At 49.2% G+C, this 23013-nt stretch overlaps 1 protein-coding gene across 2 annotated transcripts in view; it reads right to left on the bottom strand.

The window, feature by feature from the left end:
- TPRKB (TP53RK binding protein) overlaps positions 1-23013 on the bottom strand; it is an 83205-nt gene that overhangs the window by 42877 nt on the left and 17315 nt on the right. Inside the window, exon 2 of one of the 2 annotated variants that reach the window (XM_085654086.1) lies at positions 16034-16222. In XM_085654086.1, the coding sequence (XP_085510212.1) occupies positions 16034-16174 (141 nt within the window). In that variant the 5' untranslated portion in view covers positions 16175-16222. Of the gene's footprint in view, positions 1-16033; positions 16226-23013 lie in introns of both variants that reach the window. The other variant, XM_085654087.1, reaches the window with a different exon arrangement.

Consider the following 23013-nt stretch of genomic DNA (forward strand, 5'->3'; position numbering starts at 1 on the left):
GGAGGCAGCAATTTGGAGTGTGTAAAGATGTGCCCACGGGTCGCCGGAGCGGGCTGGGCGACGTCCTTTGGCACAGGTGATGCTGAGAGGTTGGCTCAATGATGGGCCAAAGCACAACTTCCCCACTCGTCGGGTTCGTGTGCTGGGCAAGAGGTGGCGGGTGTCCTGGGGTATTGGGTATCTCGGCACCCACGGGGTCCACGGTGCTCAGCTTTGCTGTGTACACTCACTGGCATCTGGGATGCTTGGGAACCCACCTCAGGGTAGGCAGGAGTCTTCGATGTCCGTAGGAGCAGTGGAGTTCCAACAGGGTCACTTGCGGTGTTTCAGGTGCCTGCCAAGCAGGGGGGTAACTCCTTTACCCCAAGGGAGATTTCTTCCATCAGCTGAGCGGCAGCTCGTCAAAGTTTCAAGTCTTTGAAGCAGAGTTCTCGTCCAAGATTAATCTGAGGCTCTGGGGACCCTGCACCCACCTTTATCCAGGGATTAGGGGAGTGTCTAAATCAGAGCCCACCAAAGGGAGTTCAGGCGGGAAAGGGTGGCTACACCCTTTCCCCTTTGTGTGTTTCACGCCAGGGCAGGGGACAGGATGCCCCTGAACCGGTCTGAGTCGGTGTATGCAGAAGTAGGCACTGGAGGAGCCTACGTGCAAGTTTGAAAGCCTAAGGTGCCCCCACCCAGTTCCAATCCACATAGTCTGTCTGGGGAGGTGAGGACACCTCCCTGCAACAAGATCCCTATTGTCCAGCTGCCGTGGCTGGAGTTCTGCCCAGCAACAGGCAACCAGAATTGTGTGGGTGGCGGGTGCTTAATTTGGGCCGGAGCTTTCCGGTGCTCGGCACCGGCACCTAATTTTCAAGACCACACTTAGGGCAGTCTGCCACAAGGTGGCGCTGCTCATGTAATTTAGAGATTAGCAGTATAACAGTGTTTAGGAAAACAATATACATTAAAAATTTACTAATACCTGCCTCCCCAGCTTTGGGGACCTGGAATAATCTGAACTGTCGCATTCACATGCGAGAGAGATGGTCAGTATTTGTTTTGGCAGCGGTGACAGGGGCGATGGGTGGTGCAAGCTGCAGTGGCCTCCTGGTCAGAGCCCTGGCAGTTCATATTTTACAAATTAAGCACTGGGTAGCATCATTTTGTACTACGTGTGCTCTTTTAAATTGGTGTCTAAAATCAACCGCTTTTACCATATCACCCTACTAGCAGGGTGGAATCATGCCCTCTCTCCAATGACTGGATTGGGGGTATGATTCCAAGATGTTTGACACCAAACACGACATGGTTCTGTGCAGCCATTCTCAAGTTAGCATCCTATCGCGATTGATTATAATGTGCTTAAGAGTATATGGTATGCCTGCACTACAAACAACCTTGCATTAGTTTTCACGAAAGTTGCAGAGGGGCCCTACTCAGGTATGGGTTCCCCCTCACACATATCTCAGCACCCTGCCTTGTAGGATTAGCAAGGCCTGCCTTAGGGGTGACTTATGAGGATACATGTGTTGTATTTAAGTGGGATACAGGGTACCTATATCCCTGTAAGGGGTGCCAGCACCACCTTACCCAGACTACAGTAGTGGTCTGGTGGTGTCAGTTTGTATGGCAGTCCCAGGGATGGCACAATGAGTGCTTCAGCCCCTGGTAGGCCTCTGAGGGACCCATGCCCTGGGTACCATCTACAAGGGGCTCATAGGGTGTCCTCAGTATCCAATTGGTATGTACCTAGGGTACTCACATTAGTTTAGAGAGGAAGCAGATAGGCTGGGGTCCTGGATAGCAGGGCCACAGCCTGGAAAAAAACAGTCAAAACATCAGCAAAAAGTTGGTGGCAACTATGCAGTCGATCCCAATTTCCTACATCCCCCCCCCTCCCAAACGCAGGGACATTAAACTAACCTTGCCCAGTTGAGTCTTCATGTTCTAAGTGGAAATATCTGGAGAGGCCATCTGCATTGGCATGGTTCCTCCCAGGTCTATGTTCCACTGTATAGGCCATCCCCTGTAGGGAAATGGACCACCTGAGTAGTTTGGGGTTTTAACCCTTCATATGTTTTAGCCATAGGAGGGGCTTATGGTCGGTTTGAACAAGGAAGTGAGTGCCAAACAAGTATGGCCTCAGCTTCTTTAAGGCCCAGACCACAGCAAAGGCCTCCCTCTCTATAGCTGACCAACGTTTCTCTCTGGGAGTCAACCTTCTGCTAATAAAAGCTACTGGTTGATCCTGGCCCTCTTCATTTAGTTGTGATAATACAGCACCTACCCCCACCTCAGATGCATCAGTTTGAACTATTAATTCTTTGGAGTAGTTGGGGCTTTGGAGCACTGGAGCAGAGCACATGGCCTGTTTTAGGTCATCAAATGCTTTCTGACAGTTCACTGAACCTTCTTGGGCATCCTTTTAGAGGTTAAGTCATTTAAGGGGGTCACGATGGATCCATATCCATTTACAAATCTTCTGTAGTACCCATTCAGGACTAAGAAAGGTCGGACCTGAGTCTGGGTGGTTGGAGCAACCCAGTCCATGATGGTCTGGATTTTGCTCTGTAGTGGTTGAACCTGGCCTCCACCTACAAGGTGGCCCAGGTACACAACCTGACTCTGCCCTATCTGGCATTTGGTAGCCTTGATAGTGAGTCCTGCCTTTTGCAGGGCTTCCAAAACTTTCCTCAGGTGGATCAGGTGATCCTCCCAGGTGGAGCTGAAGACAGCAATATCATCTAGATATGCTGCACTAAAGACATCCAGGCCTGTGAGGACTTGGTTCACCAACCTTTGAAAAGTGGCAGGTGCATTCTTCAGACCAAAGGGCATTACAATAAATTGATAGTGCCCACCAGGGGTTGAAAATGCTGCCTTGGCTTTTGCAGCTTCAGCTAACCTTATCTGCCAGTAGCCAGCTGTCAGATCAAATGTGCTCAGATATTTGGCTGAGGCCAACTTATCTATGAGCTCATCTGCTCTGTTAATGGGATGTGCATCAGTCCTAGTGACTGCATTGAGTCCTCTGTAGTCCACACAGAACCTCATCTCTCTCTTGCCACCCTGGGTGTGAGGTTTGGGTACCAGGACTACTGGGCTAGCCCAAGGGCTATCTGAGGGCTCAATAACTCCCAATTCCAACATCTTTTGGACTTCTGTCCTTATGCAGTCCCTGACATGGTCAGGTTGCCTGTAGATCTTATTCTTCACAGGCAGACTGTCCCCAGTGTCCACTTCATGAGTGCACCAGGTGGTCTGACTTGGAGTCAGTGAAAACATATGTCTGAATGACTGGAGAACTTGTCTGCAGTCAGACTGTTGCTGGGCAGTGAGGCTGCCTGCCAAGGCTACACCATCTACTGACCCATCATCAGGGTTGTGAGTGAGCAGGTCTGGGAGAGGGTCACTCTCCTCCTTCTGTCCCTCATCAGTTGCCATGAGCAAGCCCATGTCAGCCCTGTCCACATATGGTTTCAGTCTGTTTACGTGAAGTACCCTGTGGGGACTTCTGGGAGTGTCAAGGTCCACCAAGTAGGTGACCTCTCCCTTCTGTTCCAATATGGTATGGGGTCCACTCCATTTGTCTTGGAGGGCTGCTGGGGCCACTGGCTCCAACACCCATACCTTCTGTCCTGGCTGGTACACCACCAGTACAGCCTTTTGGTCATGCCAGGCTTTTTGTAGTTCCTGACTTGCCTCAAGGTTTTTTGTTGCCTTCTTCATGTACTAGGCCATCCTGGAACAGAGACCAAGTACATAGTCCACAATATCCTGTTTAGGGAGTTTGAGAGGTAACTCCCATCCCTCCTTCACTAGACAGAGTGGCCCTCTGACAGGGTGGCCAAACAAAAGTTCAAAAGGGCTGTAACCAACCCCCTTCTGTGGCACCTCCCTGTAGGCAAAGAGAAGGCAGGGCAGAAGAACATCCCATTTTCACCTGAGCTTTTCTGGGAGTCCTTTGATCATACCCTTGAGGGTCTTGTTAAATATTTCAACAAGCCCATTGCATTGAGGATGATAAGGGGTGGTGAACCTGTAAACACCACACTCCTTCCACATTGCCTTGAGGTAACTACTCATAAGGTTTTTACCTCTATCAGACAACACCTCCTTAGGGAAACCTACCCTGGAAAATATTCCCAGGAGGGCTCTTGCCACCACAGGAGATGTGATGGTTCTAAGGGGAATAGCTTCTGAGTACCTGGTGGCATGATCCACCATCACCAGAATAAACCTGTGCCCAGATGCTGTTGGTGGGTCAAGGGGACCAACAATGTCAATCCCTACCCTTACAAAGGGAACCCACACCACAGGTAGTGGTATCAGGGGGGCCTTTGTGGACTTACCTGCCTTGCCACTGGCCTAGCAGGTAATACAAGAGCTACAAAAACTATTGCAGTCCTCACTCATTTGAGGCCAATGAAAGTGAGGGACAAGTCTGTCCCAAGTCTTATTTTGGCCTAGGTGTCCTGCTAAGGGAATATCATGGGCTAGTGTGAGCAGGAAACCCCTAAACTTCTGAAGTATGACCAACCTCCTGGCTGCACCAGGCTTGGGGTCTCGACCCTCAGAGTAAAGGAGCCCATTATCCCAATATATTTTATGGGTTCCACCAGCATTCCCAGCAGCCTCAGGAGCAGCCTGCTGTCTGAGGGGTTCAAGAGTGGGGCAGCTTTGCTGCTCCAGGCTCAAGTCTGCCCTAGAAGGTTGCCCTGTCCCCAAGAACTCAACCTGATCAGGCTCAAGTTCCTCTGAGACAGTTCCTTCTTCAGGGGTGAGATCCTCTTCTGCTACAAGAGTTTCTTCAGACTGATCCTGGGGGGAAGACACTGCCTTACCCCTGCTACTCCTCCTCTTGGGAGGTCCTTGGTCCATTTTTCCAGGATCCAAGGCCTGTTCAGTTTCTGTCAGCTTAGCCTTAGACCCTGTCAGGGCAAACACTTCTGCAGGGATACCCAGCATTGCTGCATGGGTAGTTAGCTCCACCTCAGCCCATGCTGAGGTCTCCAAATCATTTCCTAGCAAACATTCTACTGGTAGGTCTGCACTTACCACAACCTTCTTTAGGCCAGTTACCCCTTCCCAAGAGAAGTTAACAACTGCCAGAGCATGGTTAGTACTGACATTGCTCGCATTGGTCACTTGGTAAGTTTCCCCAAGTATGATTTGGCTAGGATCCACAAGGTCCTTAGTCACCATGGTGACACTAGCCTCTGTGTCCCTGTATGCTAGAGACTCCCTTCCATTTATCCTAGGCTGTTGTTCGTATTTGCCCAGACCACTGGGACTCACAAATAGGGACAGGTCCCCATCACAAACTAACACAGCCTGAGTAGGTGTTCTGACTAGGCCAGAGTCCTCTCCAGATCCCAGGGTGAACCCTACTAAACCATTATTCTGTGTACCACCACCTATAGCTGGACTAGGGGGGGGGGGACAGGTGCCTTAGGGGCAGGTGTAGTGGTAGCTGTGGAGTATTTGGCCTTGTTACAGTCTGAAGTCCAATGGGTTTTCTGCTTACAGTTTTTACACCATGGCTTCCTTGGCTGTTTAGCTTTGTTATATTGGGAAATTTCAGATGCTGCTTTTTGGTGGCCTGTTGAAGACTGCTGGTCTTTTCCCCTTTCCCCACCCTTCTCAGAGATTTTGGCATCTTCCTTTTTAGTTGCACCCCCCAAGGGCTGGACCTTTTGCTTGATCCTGGTTCTGACCCAGTTGTCTGCCTTCTTTCCCAATTCTTGGGGAGAGGTCAGATCTGAGTCCACCAGGTGCTGATGCAATAGCTGATTGACAGTTATTAAGGATCTGCTCCCTCATGATGAGATTGTATAATCCTTGATAATCATTTACTTTACTGCCATTTAACCAACCCTCCAATGCCTTGGTAGCACAATCTACAAAGTCTACCCAATCTGGATTCTGTGCTTTCTGGGTATCTCTGAATTTTAACCTGTATTGATCAGTGGTTAGACCAAACCCATCTATTAAAGCACTCCTCAAGATATACTAATCATCAGCATCCTCTTCTCTAACAGAGAGGAGCTTGTCTCTTCCTTTGTCAGCAAAGGAGAGCCATAATATTGCTGCCCACTGCTCTACTGCGACTCTTTGAACCTTACAGGCCCTCTCAAGTGCAGTGATCCATTTATGGATGTCATCCCCTGTCTGATAGGGGTGCACAATCTTATGCAGGTTCCTATTGTCAGGAGCTTTCTCTCCAACTCTAGGGGTATTATTACTGCCACCAGGGGTCTCTAGACCCCACCTTTTTGAAGCTTTCTGAAGCTCCAAGGACTCCCTGTATAATGCTAGCTGTTCTCTCCTGAGCTGAAGCTTGGCTTGCTCAAACTGGATCAGTCTGCATTTCCTCTCTTCAGAGGAGTCTCTTCTCTGAGAAGAGGCAGAGGTCCTTTTGGATCTCCCAGAATGGGCAGACCCCCCTGAGGGTGATCTGTTCCTCCTGTATGGATCCCATTAGGGATGGAGGGGGTGCCCCTTGGGTCCCCACCTCCATGTAGTGAGTGGTCTGGTTCTTCCAGGTCGAGTTCATTGTCCTCATCCTGGTCCTCATCAGAGTCCACCACCTGGGTGTCCTCTTCTGTGGGATGCCCACCCAACCTGTCTACCCCATCAGACACTAGAGTCTGCTAGAAGTCTGCAATGAGCAGAATTTCTCTGAGACGTTGTGTGTTGGCACCTTTGGTTGTCTTCAAATGTCTAGCAGTGCACATCTCCCTTAGCTCAGCAAAAGTGAGATTGTCATACCTGTCAACTGGGACCCTTGGAGGTCCTTTCAGGGCCTTATGGGCTCCTGATCCCGAAGACATTTCTAGTGTAGTGGATTGTTGCATCTACCTGCACTAGGTGTGGCCTACTGAACCCTTTCTTGAGTTGTACTCAAGGTGTGCTAAGCCCTCTACACACACAACTCCAAGTTCAGTAGAACTTATTGTATTCTATGCTGAATTTATATGTACCTCTAGTACCAAAGTGGCTTTCACTTTAGAAATTCAATTTGTTATCTGGTAAAACAATGGCAAGCTTGAATCTAACCGCTGCACACCAATGTCAGAAGTTGGCCTGGCATATGCTGTCCACTAGTTATAGGGGACACCTTGCACCAGTCCAATTCGACTCTTAAGGTGATAGGTTTAAAAAGACAACCTTTAAAGAAAGCTATCCTAGTGGTAGCTGTGGAGAGCAGCCTTCAGGATAAGTCTTGAAGGAGTGTTAAGCTTATTGTTTTACCATGGATAACGTCTTGAATGCCCAAATGAAAGAGTAGTCCACACAGGTATATATTCAAAATATATGTATTTATTATAAGAACAAATCCCACTAGTCTCTTGAGAGGCTGGAGGTAAAGATACAATTCAATAAAGCATTTATAATCACAATAAATAGCACTGGAATCACAGGGCCCCGGGGGGGACCAAACCATATATTAAAAAAGTGGTATAAGAACCACGACAGTTCTGCAGACAGTGCCTAGGGCACTTAGGGTCGCTGGCCCCTTACGAATCCACCCAAGGTAGTGAGGAAGGGGACCCACGGGGAACGTGTGCAGTGTTGAAACTACAGTCGGGATCCCTATTAAAACCTATGGGAAATGTCGCGGTTGGAAAATGCAAGAATCTAAACACTTCTAGCAGTTCAAGTTCAGGAGTTTTAAGTTAAGCTCTTGGAGGGCCCACACCCACGACAGTACCGAGGTACCGCTGTTACCTGCCCCAGGGAAGCCGGGTGCATAGGTCGTTTTCGGTGTCGGGTCGATGTCTCGTTTTGTATGGAAAAACGTGAAGAACTGCTGCTGGCGAGGAGTGTCGTTGATGTCGTGCAGATTGAAGATGTAGATCTTGAAGTAAAGGACCTGAAAGCAGAGGGGACAGAGTCTGGGTCACTATCCAGTGACCAGGGGCCTCAGGAGAAAGAGCCGTTCAATGTCAGGTGTTTCCAGGTTGAAGACGGGTAGCTTGGATCAGCAGCCACGGGGTCCAGGAGGCTTCAAGGAAGGCCAGCTGCTGGAGGGCGACTGTCCCACGAAGGATGAAGGCCGCTGCGGTGTTAGTGTCCGGATTGGATCCACTAAGCCTTGGCAACCGCAACCCACGCAAGGATCAAGAAACAGCTACGGAGCAGACCCACGAGGTCTGAGCGAGGTCCCCAGCTAGGAGACTGTAGAGCAGACCTGGAGCAACCAGGGGAGCCCTTGGAAGTAAAGTTTGACCTCCGCTAGGGCCCACCAGTTGAGAGACAAGGGACCGCGTGAGGCAGCAATTTGGAGTGCGTAAAGATGCGCCCATGGGTCGTCGGAGCGGGCTGGGGCGTCGTCCTTTGGCACTGGTGATGCTGAGAGGTTGGCTCAATGATGGGCCAAAGCACAACTTCCCCACTCGTCGGGTTCATGTGCTGGGCAAGAGGTGGCCCGTGTCCTGGGGTATGGGGTATCTCGGCACCCACGGGGTCCACGGTGCTCAGCTTTGCTGTGTACACTCACTGGCCTCTGGGATGCTTGGGAACCCACCTCAGGGTAGGCAGGAGTCTTCGATGTCCGTAGGAGCAGCGGAGTTCCAACCGGGTCACTTGCAGTGTTTCAGGTGCCTGCCAAGCAGGGGGGTAATTCCTTTACCCCAAGGGAGATTTCTTCGTCAACTGAGCGGCAGCTCATCGAAGTTTCAAGTCTTTGAAGCAGAGTTCTCGTCCAAGATTAATCTGAGGCTCTGGGGAGACTGCACCCACCTTTATCCAGGGATTAGGGGAGTGCCTAAATCAGAGCCCACCAATGAGAGTTCAGGCGGGAAAGGGTGGCTACACCCTCTCCCCTTTGTGTGTTTCGCGCAAGGGCAATGGACAGGAAGCCCCTGAACCAGTCTGAGCCGGTGTATGCAGAAGTAGGCACTGGATGAGCCTACGTGCAAGTTTGAAAGGCATCCTAAGGTGCACCCACCCAGTTCCAATCCACATAGTCTGTGTGGGGAGGTGAGGATACCTCCCTGCAACAAGATCCCCATTGTCCAGCTGCCGTGGCTGGGGTTCTGCCCAGCAACAGGCAGCCAGGATCGTGTGGGTGACGGGTAGCATCCATTTTGTACTACGTGTGCTCTTTTAAATCGGTGTCTAAAATCAACCGCTTTTACCATACCACCCTACTAGCAGGGTGGAATCATGCCCTCTCTCCAATGACTGGATTGGGGGTATGATTCCAAGATGTTTGACACCAAACACGACAGTTAGCATCCTATCGCGATTGATTAAGAGTATATGGTATGGCTGCACTACAAACAACCTCGCATTAGTTTTCACGAAAGTTGCAGAGTGGCCCTACTCAGGTAGGGGTTCCCCCTCACACATATCTCAGCACCCTGCCTTGTAGGATTAGCAAGGCCTGCCTTAGGGGTGACTTGTGAGGATACATGTGTTGTATTTAAGTGGGATACAGGGTACCTATATCCCTGTAAGGGGTGCCAGCACCACCTTACCCAGACTACAGTAGTGGTCTGGTGGTGTCAGTTTGTATGGCTGTCCCAGGGGTGGCACAATGAGTGCTTCAGCCCCTGGTAGGCCTCTGAGGGACCCATGCCCTGGGTACCTAGGGTACCATCTACAAGGGGCTCATAGGGTGTCCTCAGTATCCAATTGGTATGTACCTAGGGTACTCACATTATCACATTAGTTTAGAGAGGAAGCAGATAGGCTGGGGTCCTGGATAGCAGGGCCACAGCCTGGCTAGAGTCAAAAAAACAGTCAAAACATCAGTAAAAAGTTGGGGGCAACTATGCAGTCGATGCCAATCTCCTACATAGGGCGTCTGGCTTCTTTAATGATGTTCATACAGTCTGGCGGAAAGTTAAGATAACCGAACTCTAGGACTTCAGGAGCCAGATCGCTAGATTCAGTTGTCCTGGATCGGGGTGCCTTATCTCTCCATGGTTCTGCATCAGCAATGCTGGGGAGAGGCGTAGTTTTTGGTATGGAACTACTGAGAGTTCTAGTAGGGTTGTGAACCACGGTTGGTGTGCCCATCTGGGAGCTACTAGGATCATTTTGAGAGACTGCTGTCTGAGCTTGCGTACTACTAGGGGAATCAGTGGGAGTGGCAGAAAAGCATACGCAAATCTGCCCGACCATATCGCATTGCCTTTGGACAATGGGTGTGGGAACCTGGCGGCAAAGATTTGGCATTTTGCGTTTGCGTGTGTGGCGAACAGATCTAGGTTTGGTTGACCCCACATGTGGAAGAAAGGTTGGAGAACTTGGGGATGAAGTTCCCATTCATGTATCTACTGTGTCTGTCGACTTAGCAGATCCGCAATCTGATTGTGAATTCCTGGAAGATGTTCTGCCAGCCGGTGTATATTTAGTGGGATGGCCCAATGTTTTGTGCGAGCTGGGACAGCTGCAGAGAGTGTGTGCCTCCTTGTTTCTGTATGTAGTACATGGCTGTCATGTTGTCCGTCCGGACTAGGACAGTCTTGTGTTGTAAACGTACTTGGAATGATTTTAAAGCTAGAAATATTGCCAGTAATTCTAGGTGGTTGATATGGAGCACTTTCTGTTGAGTGGTCCATTCGCCTTGAATAGTATGTTTTAGGAGATGGGCCCCCCAATCGGTGAGTGATGAATCTGCTGTCAGCACTATCTGCGGAACCGGCTCGAGGGACGGCCGCCCTCCAGACAGGTTTAGTGTGTTCCACCACTGCACAGAGCGATGTGTGCATCTTGTCACCAACACCAGATCTGTAAGTTGTCCTTGAGCCTGGTTCCACTGACGTGCTAGGCATTCCTGTAAGGGGCACATCTGAAGTCTTGCATGAGGTACGATAAAGATGCAAGAGGCCATCATCCCTATGAGTTGCATGAATACCCTTGCTGGGAGGGAGTGCTGCGGTTTAAATTGGCTGCTTAGGGCTTGTATACTGGCTATCCTGGCTGGACTGGGATATGCTAGAGCTTTGGAGGTGTTTAGTGTGGCCCCTAGATACTGATGTATGTGGGAGGGCTGGATATTGGACTTGGGGTAATTTATTGTGAATCCCAAGTCATGTAGCAGCTGGATAGTTTGAGGAATGTGATGAACACACTGGTTGAATGAGTTGGCTTTTATCAGCCAGTCGTCGAGATATGGAAATACATGGATTTGTTGTATTCTTAAGTGTGCTGCTACTACCGCAAGGCACTTTGTGAACGCTCTGGGTGCGGTGCTCACCCCGAATGGAAGGACTTTGAACTGATAGTGTTGTCCGTCCACTATGAACCTTAGATACTTCCTGTGAGCAGGGTGCATGGGAATGTGGAAGTAGGCGTCCTTGGTATCTAGTGTGGCAAGGAAGTCGCCTTGTTGTAGCAGTGGAAGAACCTGTTGAAGAGTGATCATATGAAAATGATCGGACTGTATATAGAGATTGAGTGGTCTGAGGTCGAGTATTGGCCTTAGGGTCTCGTCCTTTTTGGGGATTTAGAAATACAGTGAGTAAACCTCTGTTCCTTGATGCTGTAAGGGAACTGGTTCTATTGTGTGCTTTTGAAGCAGTGAGAGAACCTCTTGTTTTAAGAGCGTAAGGTTTTCTGTGGACATTGGACGCTGTTTGGGTGGAATGTTGGGCGGGGTTGCTGTGAGTTCCAGGCAATAACCATACTGGATAATTTGTCTTACCCACTTGTTTGTTGTGATGGAATCCCAGACAGGTAGGAAGCGTGAAAGTCTTCCCACGACCGGAGTGGAATGGTCTGGGGGGAGTGGAGGTAAATCACTGTTTATTAGCAGGGGAGGTGCGAGTGTTATTGTTACCTCGGCCTCTCCCGTTGTTGTTATTTCCCCTGTATCCTCCTCTAAAATATCCTCTGTTGGGGGATGTTTGTGTTGTGTTTTTGTAAGAAGAGGAGGTAGTGTCTGTTCCCATGTTTTTAGATGCTCCTCCATAAAAGGAGCGACTAAAGGAACCACGTGTGGATAGAGACTGTAACGATCCCATAGATTTAGCAGTTTCAGTGTCTTTTTTCATTTTTTCCAGCGTGGTGTCTACAGCCGGTCCAGAAAGCTGTTTCTGATTGAATGGCTGGTTGAGGATGGTTGTTTGTACTTCCTGTTTGAAGCCTGAAATGCATAGCCAGGCATGTTGCCTAGTGTTAATGGACCTAGAGGCTGTGTCTGCTGCGTCAAGGGCACACTTGATTGAGGCGTTAGTTATTAGTTTGCCTTTCTGAATTAACTCATTCGCCTGAGTCTTGTACTGATCAGGTAAATGCTGTAATAGGGTCTCTAGTTGGTCATAGTGAGTCCTATCATACCTAGCAAGTAATGCTTGGGTGTTAGCTATGCGCCAGTGATTGGCTGCTTGGGAAGCAACTCTCTTGCCAGAGGCATCTAGCAACTTAGATTCCTTATCCGGAGGTGGTGCGTCACCTGAGGTTTGAGAATTGGAGCGTTTTCTAGCGGTAGACACTACTAGTGAGTCTAGAGGTATCTGCCCTTTAATGTAGGTGGGATCATCGGAGGCTGGTTTGTATTTCTTATCAATTCTCGGATTGAGAATTCTAGCTCTCACTGGGTCTTTGAATATGTCTGGGACATGTTTAATAACCCCTTTAAGCATTGGTAGTATTTGGACAGATTTCTGCGACTGTTCAAAAGTGTCCAGGAGGAAATCCTCATCTGCAGGGTCTGAATACATGTGAACGCCATGGTAAATAGCAGCTCTATAAACAAGTTGCCCAAATCCAATATTGTCATCTGGAGGAGATGGTTTTGTTGGATATGGCTGGAGATCTGGGGGATCTACTGGGTCATTATAATCGTCCCAATCATCTTGTGGTGTGTCTGTATCATTATCTGGGTCTGTGAAATGGTCATTTTTGCCTCCTCCTACATCATCATCATTATCATCCTGTGGTGGTGGTGTATGTGGTGGAAGTATTATAGGCTGTGGAGGTGATAGAGGTATAGGAGGAAGAGCAGGAGTAGGAAGGAGAAAAGAGTCTTATAGGTGAAGTGGTACAGTCTTTTTTCTTTAGAGATTGCGGATCCGAAGTTTTTTGTTTCGGCGTGGAAGTGGTCAGAGCCTATTTCTTTTTGGGAGTAGGTTGGTTTCCTGGCTTCGGTGCCGAAGACGCCTTTGGGATAGGGAAATGCGGTTTCCTTGGTCCCAAGCTACCGGAAGGCTTGTCCTTTATCTTCGGAGCTGAGCCCGAGGGCGGGGCTTCTGAAGTATGTTTTTAGTCGCGACTGGGGCCAGCAGGAGAAGTCTTGACCAGGGACTTCTTTTTTTCAGGCTGAATGGGGGGTAGGGGCAGTTGTACTCACTCGTTGACCAGGAGTGATGTGGTCGTCTGAGTCGTCTGCTTCGGACATGATTTCTAGGTCTTCAGAATCTTCCTCTGGGACATCTGGGCCTTCGTCGAAGATGTCTGCTGGTGCCGGAGCTGCTTTCTGCGCAATGATGTGTCATCGGGCCCGGCGATCACAGATGGTCTTTTTCGATCGAAAACGAGGCGCAGGCCTGCCAATTGTTCTCGTTGTGTTCTGGCGAGAGACACAGATTACAGACCTTGTGATGGTCACTGTGTGGGAATTTCGCTCCACACTGGGGGCATTTTCTGAATGGAGTCCTTTCAATGAGCTGTAGGCCCGACGGCGTGGATAGGCCGAGCCACCCGTGTCGACGACCGGAATCGAGTTGTTGAGATGCGCGTCGAAGATCGCGTAATCGAAAACAATACCGGAGAGTTGTAGAGAGTTTGCGCGTCGAAAAAACTTGAAAAACAAAGTTTCGAACCGGAGCGCAAAAGTTACATCCGATCCCAATGGCAGAAAAAAACAATTGAGGATGGAGTCAATGCCCATGCGCACTATCGTCAAAGGGAGGAGTCACCTATCTTGTGACTACAAAAGACTTCTTCCAAGACAACAAGGTGCAAGCACCCGAGCCCAACACCAGATGGCGATCTAATGCACAGTGTACGATCTGCAGTTCATATGCCTCGAACCTGATATTTTGCTAATTTCTGAACAAGACAAACAGTGCCACCATATGGTGCATTGTCATAAGTGCCAAGGCTCAGCACCAGAAACCACCGGCTCAAATTAACCACTGCTTTGAGGACTTTCTTGGTCGGTCAGTCAGTCTCAACTCGGATCTTCTCTACTGTGTCACACACACATTCTCTCATCTTTCCGACATAGAGTCCTCCACTCTTACAACACTGCATGTGTGCTACTGCCTTGCCTCTGTGCCTTTAATCTACACCTTTCTCACCTCTGTTGTGTGAGGTATGAGCTTATCTCTCACATGCAACTATAACATCTTCCTTCATGACGTCTCTGTCATGAAGGCTCCTTTCCTTACATCTGTGCTTTTGAGGTCTGTCTCCCTCTTCTCTTCTCTTTCTTTCTCTTGGTCTTGGGAGAATGGATAACAAGGGAGACTAGGAAAGGCCAGTGTTTCCAACAGTCCTGCCCTACTCCTCTTCCCACCCAGCATTAAAAAGAGAATCAAAAGAGATCGCAAGAAAGGAAATGACTGGTAGAAGTGTCAATCCATTTCTTTCTTACTGGCTTAGCGGAAGTGGATGTAAGTGGTACTGAAGCTCCTCACGCCTTCCATTCCAAACAAAAAACATAAAATCAATTTGGCTTTGTGAGCCTTAACTGCAGGCTTACTCCTTTATTTTCACATTTTAAAAAAGTTTGCATTTTTCTGACACATTTGATGTGTCTGCAAAAAACATATTAAATACAAATATGAATAAAAAACCGCATTGCACACTTGCCCATATCAGACATATTGTTTAGTCATGGAGACAAATGACTCTGCTATTCAGAAAACCATGGTAAGCACGATAAATGCAGAAATATTTAGCACACACAAAATGGAATGACAAATTTCCCTATCTGGAAATCTTTAATTCAGCATATTTTAGTTTCATTGCAAGTGAAAGAGCTGTGCCAGCCATGAATCAGAGTTTGAGTATGAGCAGAATAACAAAAGGTAATGAGATGCACACCCACGACTTACATTTATGCAGTGCTTATATCACTTGGGGAAAGCCCACCATTATACACTATGCAAGGCCATGTCTTTTGAAGAGAGTCCTAACCTTTATTAGCACAGAAATCCCAAAATTCTATTTGCACCTTCACAGGTCGGGATTCTGCACTCCACAGAATATGCATAGAACCCTCTTACAATGGAAAGTTGTGAGACTGTGTCAATACAGGCTGGTTTCGTGCAGACTTCCCCTCTGAACTGCCCAAGGGACGCAATGCCATCTGTAATTGCTGAGATGGCCATTACAGACATGACATGTTATCAAAAAAAGCGCATTTTGATTAAATAAATATAATGCATAAATACAGTTTTATTTGTTATGCAAGGCTCTTATAGAGAGCCGCTATTGTTTAGTTCAGTTTCTGAATCTCGTAACTCACTGCTATGACCTAGAAACAGTTGATAACAAAACTGGTTACCCACTGTTGGGATGTCATAAAGGCCTTCCAGGCTGGGCTGACAGGCCTCCCCGAGAGCCTGTCAGCGCTGCTCTGCTTGTCGGCTTTGACTGAAAACAGAATGCACAGCTGCAGGAGGGGGACGCAAGGAATGGAAGGTGGTGGTGGGGGAGGGGCTGGTCAAGGAGGGCAGGTAAGTTCTTTTGTTTTAATCTTTGGGTCAGAGATACATGACAGAGACCTTTTTATGTATAGCTCTAAATTACTCCTCTGCCACTGTGTAGCAGCTAACAGCAGGGGAAGATGATTTCAGAGGCCATAGATAAAATTATAGATGGGGAAAAGTGAATTACGGGCATGTTTTTCACTTCAGGGTTCTGAGTGACATCATACACAACATGAGATTTGCTCTTGTTGTCTATTTGAGGTCATTCAGTACTCGTCGGTGAAAGACATCCCCTTAATTCACTGTTACCCATCTACAATTCTATATATTTAACACCATTCTAACCCTAAAAACATTTTAGAAAACAGTCATCTACACTCCTCAATCTTTCTAGAAAATAAACGCCTTCATTTGCATAAGTGATGTTTGCTTACCATTGTCGGGCTTAGCAAGGCCCCATCAATGGATCCTTCCATTGCCATTTTTCTTAGGCTTGCTGCGTTCTTCACATCATTAAACAACATGAGGGACACACTTGAACCGGGAAAGAGCTCCAGCTGTTGCTTCAAAATCATTTTCTGCAGTCTGAGCACATGAAATGCACCGCTGTGTCACAAGAAAATCTGCAGAAGTCACAAACAGATTGAGAGTAAAAACTATTTTAGTTTGAGCAGTTTCAGGGAACACCACAATCAACTGTGAAGAAAGTTGTCCCGAGTAGGGAAAGACGTGGTTCAATACAAGCAGGTATCAACAGGAACCTATGACCAACTGGTACACGTCTGAATCCATACTTTGGCCAGTGATTGCTCCCACCACTCCGTAAAATCGGTTTACGGGCCAAGATATGGTCCTACTGGGCAGCTATGCTGATCCATTTTGCATTATTAGGTCAATCGTAGCCTATCGATGGACTCAAATCACCCCCAATCAATTACATTTCTGAAATAAAATGGTTAGTGCCTACTCTAAAAACTAAGGTATTAAATTTAGCAGATGCCATTAGTACAAAGGGCACCCTTTAAGGAGCAGTCTCTCAAATCTGAGGTCTTCAGCAATAGAGAGCAAGTAACACATGCCAACTAGTGTGTAAAGTGAAGTGCTTAACCAAACTGGTAGTGTGGGTCGGGGGTTACTTGTGAGCTCTCCTTGGCATCAAAAGCCTCAAATGGGCCTAAAGAACAGGAGAAACAAAATCATAAAAAATGGCAACTCTTTGTCCAATACCCAAAGCTGCACTGATCCGGATATCTATAGGTAAGAGCTTTCTTCACAAACATGCAAATATCTGCTCATTTGCAATACCTCCCTAGGTAAATAGGAGGGTAAACATCTGATCAGCCCACCAGTTTTAAATGTCTAGTAGTTGGGAATCCTCTCAAGAAAATAAATCTTTGACATGCTTTCTTGTATTTTAAATAATGCTTTACCGATCTTAGAATACATGTCAGGCTTGTTTTAATCTAAAAATATGTTTTTGAAATGTAACAATAGGAAAAATACGTTTGGGTCATAATTTCCTATCCTCGTTCAGCTGCATCGAGCTTCCTCTCCACAAGTCTGACCGACGAAAAATGCACAGATTTGTTTATTCATTCATTTTTGGTTGTATACAGGTACACAATCACCACTGATACCGCAACAACCCAGGTGCTGTAGACTATAAAGAACTGCCACATTTGTATAAACTGAGGGTTCTAACAAAGTAAAAATAGCTTCCAATTCAAATGAGACACATTTTACTAAGAGCGCTGCTTTTAAAAGGCAAAGCAGATAGTGAGAGTTTGCAGAAGGTACCAGCAGCCGGATCACAGTTATACTGCTGGATTCGTATGTGAATGTCTGCATACTGCAGCGTGAAGCATTGTATATGTTTCACACGAACGATTTTAATCTGGTAAATGGACACTACTTCTACGGTGCTCCGGGACTTCGATTTATACATTTTTGACTGATGGTTAAGAACATTTTTAATAGGATCTGCTGGGTGTATAAGTTATCTCTCTTCCGAAAAATCTGTATTTTCTAATGCCCTGGGACCCATTTTTTACCAACATCTGTTTTTGTTACAATGTTATATTGTCTAAATAACAATGTCAGAGACTGTTCACATCATTTGTTATGCACACAAAATATTGTATAATTCGTTTTCTTCTTGCTGAAAAATTCTTGGCTGCAATGTGAGAGAAGGATCTTCCTCCTGCTCTGGCTCTGTGGATGCGCAGGGTTTCGGCCAGTGCGAGGTTGAAAGATCGCAGGTTTCTTTTGGGTACGCGGAAGTTGATTCTGTCGTTGAGGTATTTGGGTCCATTGTTGTGTAGGCATTTGTAGGCATGAGTGAGGATTTTGAAAGTGACTCTTTTCTCCACGGGGAGCCAGTGGAGACTTCGTAGGTGTTGGCTGATGTGTTCGTGTCAGGGGATGCCGAGGACGAGTTTGGTGGCGGTGTTCTGTATTGTCTGGAGTTTGCGGAGTAGGGACTTGTTGATGTCGGCGTAGAGTGCATTTCCATAGTCCAGTCTACTGGTGATGAGTGCGTGGGTGACAGTCTTCCTTGACTCTGGAGCATGGGTACTCACAAACTTTCTCTCGGGGGCCAAATTTACAGTGTGGTTTGTGGCCGAGGGCCGCACCGGTGGGGGTGGGGTCAGAGGGGGAGGGGCGGGGCTAAAGCAAAAAAAATTGTGACCATGAGGTTGAACACAGGTCCCTGCAGCAGACGCCTTCGTCCACTGAGCCACCAGACCCAGCATACACAGATCTCTCTCTCTCTCTCTCTCCCCTCCCCTCCCTCTCCCTGTCTCTCGTCCCCTGTCTCTCTCCCCCTGTCGCCCTCCTCCCTCTGTCGCCCTCCTCCCTCTGTCGCCCTCCTCCCTCTGTCGTCCTCCTCCCTCTGTCGCCCTCCTCCCTCTGTCGCCCTCCTCACTCGGTCGCCCTCTCTGTCTCGGTCTCCCTCCTTCTCCCTCTGTCTCCCTCCCTCTCCCTCTGTCTCCCTCCCTCTCCCTCTGTCTCCCTCCCTCTCCCTCTGTCTCCCTCCCTCTCCCTCTGTCTCCCTCCCTCTCCCTCTGTCTCCCTCCCTCTCCCTCCCTCCCTCTCCCTCTGTCTCCCTCTCTCTCCCTCTGTCTCCCTCCCTCTCCCTCTGTCTCCCTCTCTCTCCCTCTGTATGTCTCCCTCTCTCTCCCTCCGTATGTCTCCCTCTCTCTCCCTCCGTATGTCTCCCTCTCTCTCCCTCCGTATGTCTCCCTCTCTCTCCCTCTGTATGTCTCCCTCCCTCCCTGTCTCCCTCTCTCTCCCTCCGTATGTCTCCCTCCCTGTCTCCCTCTCTCTCCCTCCGTATGTCTCCCTCCCTCCGTCTCCCTCCCGGTCTCCCTCTCTCTCCCTCACTCCGTCTCCCTCTCTCTCCCTCCCTCCGTCTCCCTACCTGTCTCCCTCTCTCTCCCTCCCTGTCTCCCTGTCTCTCACCCTCCTTCTCTCTCCGTCTCCCTCCCTCCCTCCTTCCGTCCCCCTCTATCTCCCTCCCTCCGTCTCCCTCCCTCTCCCTCCCTCCCTCTCCCTCCCTCTCCCTGTCTCCCTCTCCCTCCCTCCCTGTCTCCCTCCATCTCCCTCCCTCCCTCCCTCCCACTCTGGAGCATGGGTACTCACAAACTTTCTCTCGGGGGCCAAATTTACAGTGTGGTTTGTGGCCGAGGGCCGCACCGGTGGGGGTGGGGTCAGAGGGGGAGGGGCGGGGCTAAAGCAAAAAAAATTGTGACCATGAGGTTGAACACAGGTCCCTGCAGCAGACGCCTTCGTCCACTGAGCCACCAGACCCAGCATACACAGATCTCTCTCTCTCTCTCTCTCCCCTCCCCTCCCTCTCCCTGTCTCTCGTCCCCTGTCTCTCTCCCCCTGTCGCCCTCCTCCCTCTGTCGCCCTCCTCCCTCTGTCGCCCTCCTCCCTCTGTCGTCCTCCTCCCTCTGTCGCCCTCCTCCCTCTGTCGCCCTCCTCACTCGGTCGCCCTCTCTGTCTCGGTCTCCCTCCTTCTCCCTCTGTCTCCCTCCCTCTCCCTCTGTCTCCCTCCCTCTCCCTCTGTCTCCCTCCCTCTCCCTCTGTCTCCCTCCCTCTCCCTCTGTCTCCCTCCCTCTCCCTCTGTCTCCCTCCCTCTCCCTCCCTCCCTCTCCCTCTGTCTCCCTCTCTCTCCCTCTGTCTCCCTCCCTCTCCCTCTGTCTCCCTCTCTCTCCCTCTGTATGTCTCCCTCTCTCTCCCTCCGTATGTCTCCCTCTCTCTCCCTCCGTATGTCTCCCTCTCTCTCCCTCCGTATGTCTCCCTCTCTCTCCCTCTGTATGTCTCCCTCCCTCCCTGTCTCCCTCTCTCTCCCTCCGTATGTCTCCCTCCCTGTCTCCCTCTCTCTCCCTCCGTATGTCTCCCTCCCTCCGTCTCCCTCCCGGTCTCCCTCTCTCTCCCTCACTCCGTCTCCCTCTCTCTCCCTCCCTCCGTCTCCCTACCTGTCTCCCTCTCTCTCCCTCCCTGTCTCCCTGTCTCTCACCCTCCTTCTCTCTCCGTCTCCCTCCCTCCCTCCTTCCGTCCCCCTCTATCTCCCTCCCTCCGTCTCCCTCCCTCTCCCTCCCTCCCTCTCCCTCCCTCTCCCTGTCTCCCTCTCCCTCCCTCCCTGTCTCCCTCCATCTCCCTCCCTCCCTCTCCCTCTGTCTTCCTCTCCCTGCCTCCCTCTCCCTGCCTCCGTCTCCCTGCCTCCGTCTCCCTGCCTCCGTCTCCCTGCCTCCGTCTCCCTGCCTCCGTCTCCCTGCCTCCGTCTCTCTCCCTCCCTCTGTCTCCCTCCGTCTGTCTCCCTCCCTCCGTCTGTCTGTCTCCCTCCGTCTGTCTCCCTCCCTGTCTCCCTCCGTCTCCCTCCCTGTCTCCCTCCCTGTCTCCCTCCGTCCCTCTCTCTCTCTCTCTCTCCCTCTCCCTCCTTCCGTCCCCCTCCATCTCCCTCCCTCTGTCTCCCTCCGTCTCTCTCTCTCGGTCTACCTCCCTCTATCTCTCCCTGTCTCTCTCCCTCCCTCGGTCTCCCTCCCTCTCCCTCGGTCTCCCCTCTCCGTCACCCTCTGTCATCTCACCCGTGTGTGTCAGCCCTCAGCCTGGGCTGAGACAGCTTCCCAGCGCGCACACACAGCCACCCTGAGACAGCTTCCCAGCACTCACACACAGCCACATCCGAGTACTTCACAGGTCTTTAAAAGACCATTTACATGTTAATAAAGCTTTGTTGTATTTCACCTCTTAGGCCCCTGCATCTCCACTTTGACAATCACTGGAATCCCCCAGCCCCCACAGAGCAGAGTCTCAGAGTCCAGGCTGCTGCAACCGGCAGTGTTTACACAATTTAATTTTTTTTTAAATCACATGTAGGATGTCTGCAAGATCCGCGGGCCGCCGAGGAAGGCTTGCCGGGCCGCTGGCGGCCCGCGGGTCGTACTATGAGTAACCCTGCTCTGGAGGGATCCACTTGAAGGTCTTGCGGAGGATGCGGAGGGTGCTGAAGCAGCTGGAGGTGACGGCGTTGACCTGTCGGTTCTTGGTGAGTGATGAGTCGAGTACGATGCCGAAGTTCTTGGCATGGTCTGAGATGGTAGGTGGGCTTCCGAGGGCGGTAGAGATTGAGGGAACAAAGGGTGGGGGGAGCAACATGTGGACATGGGTTGGAGCAGAAGCAACACGAATGGCATGGGTTGGGGAAGTAAAACAGAGGGCAGGGAAAGGAGGAGGGTGAACGTGGTGGGTAGAGGCATGCAGTCCACCGTATATATATATATATATATATATATATATATATTACCTACTGGCGGTCGCCAGTAGGTAGTTATAGTTAGGACCCCTTTTCCATAGGAAAACCTCAACATTCTATTTTGAATAACTTTGGCGCCGGTCGATGAATCCTCGCGAATTTCTCAAAATAGGTGGGGCGCTACGCTCCGCTCCTACCCTGAAAGTCTCGGGGGGATTCGTCAAGCGGGGGCTGAGATAAAAGGGGGGTCCCAAAACGCGTTTTTCCCATGCATTTTTCCATAGGACCTTTAGAACGAGCTACAGACCGAACGGCTGAACAGAATTACTAGAAATTTGGCAGAGAGGTAGTCCCTAGGTCAAGGAAGTGCCTTTTGTAGGTTTGGTGTAAATCTGTTCAGTAGATTCTGAGAAAATAGCCTTTAAATCAATATATATATCTGAGCCCGCTTACGGTACGCTTACCGTACGCTTACCGTAAGCGTACGGTGGCGTGCGCGAGCGCGATTCTGATTGGCTCTTAGATCTTAGTAAACATTCGAATCGGCCGAAACCAGGAAGCGGCGGCCGCCATTTTGTCTCTCGCACTGTGTTGTTTATCAAACAAGATGGCCAAAAACATGTTACGGGGCTGTTTTGACAACTCCCTCCCACATAGTCATGTTGAGGGTGTCCCCAAACATCCCCCAAGAGCAAAAACGGTTTTATTTTTTTTTCGGCAATTTCGCCGAGTACGCTTACCGTAAGCGTACGGTAAAAAAAATAAAATAAAAAAAACACTATCCACACTTACCCCACCCCCTGTGCTTTTGGTGGCCGTAGGCCACCAAATGTACAGGGCTTATTAATAGGTAAAAAAAACTAAATTTTGGCAACATGAAATTATAAAATCGAAATAAAAAAAACACTATCCACATTGACCCCACCCCCTGTGCTTTTGGTGGCCGAAGGCCACCGAATGTACAGGGCTTATTAAAGTTGATAAAAACCGTGCACGGAACGAACTGCGTTAAGTGGGCGCGCACGCCTCGAATGGCGTAAAGTAACTTAGCATTTAAAAAACCGTACAAATTCACTGAAAAAACCATAGGTTTCACACACGTTATAGTTAGGAATTAGCATTTAAAAAACCTTGCAAATTCACTGAAAAAACCATAGGTTTCACACATGTTATAGTTAGCGGAAATTTTACTGATAAAAAAACAGTGAAATTGCCCCGTTATAGTTAGTGCTGGCAACTATAACTCACGCGACCGCAATCTTCTGCTGATGACATATGTGTCTTTATGAAAAAAAAATATCTGTAATATATGTATAGCTAAAAATGTATGGAAGAAGACATGGGCAAATAAGTGTCTAAATACAGTATTAGCATCAGCAGAGGATTGCGGTCGCGTGAGTTATAGTTGCCAGCACTAACTATAACGGGGCAATTTCACTGGTTTTTTATCAGTAAAATTTCCGCTAACTATAACATGTGTGAAACCTATGGTTTTTTCAGTGAATATACATATACATATCTCCTTTCAAACCCACGAGGCCTTGTTCTAAAATGGGCAAACAAATCTTTGTTCACCCCTGCTTAATTTGTATCCCTGAACAGATCTGCAAGAAAATCGGCATGCCAGACCTTAGATGTCTACGCTATTTGACT

The sequence above is a fragment of the Triturus cristatus genome, chromosome 4_1 (genome assembly GCF_964204655.1).
Source record: "Triturus cristatus chromosome 4_1, aTriCri1.1, whole genome shotgun sequence".
In the NCBI taxonomy this organism is placed as follows: domain Eukaryota; kingdom Metazoa; phylum Chordata; class Amphibia; order Caudata; family Salamandridae; genus Triturus; species Triturus cristatus.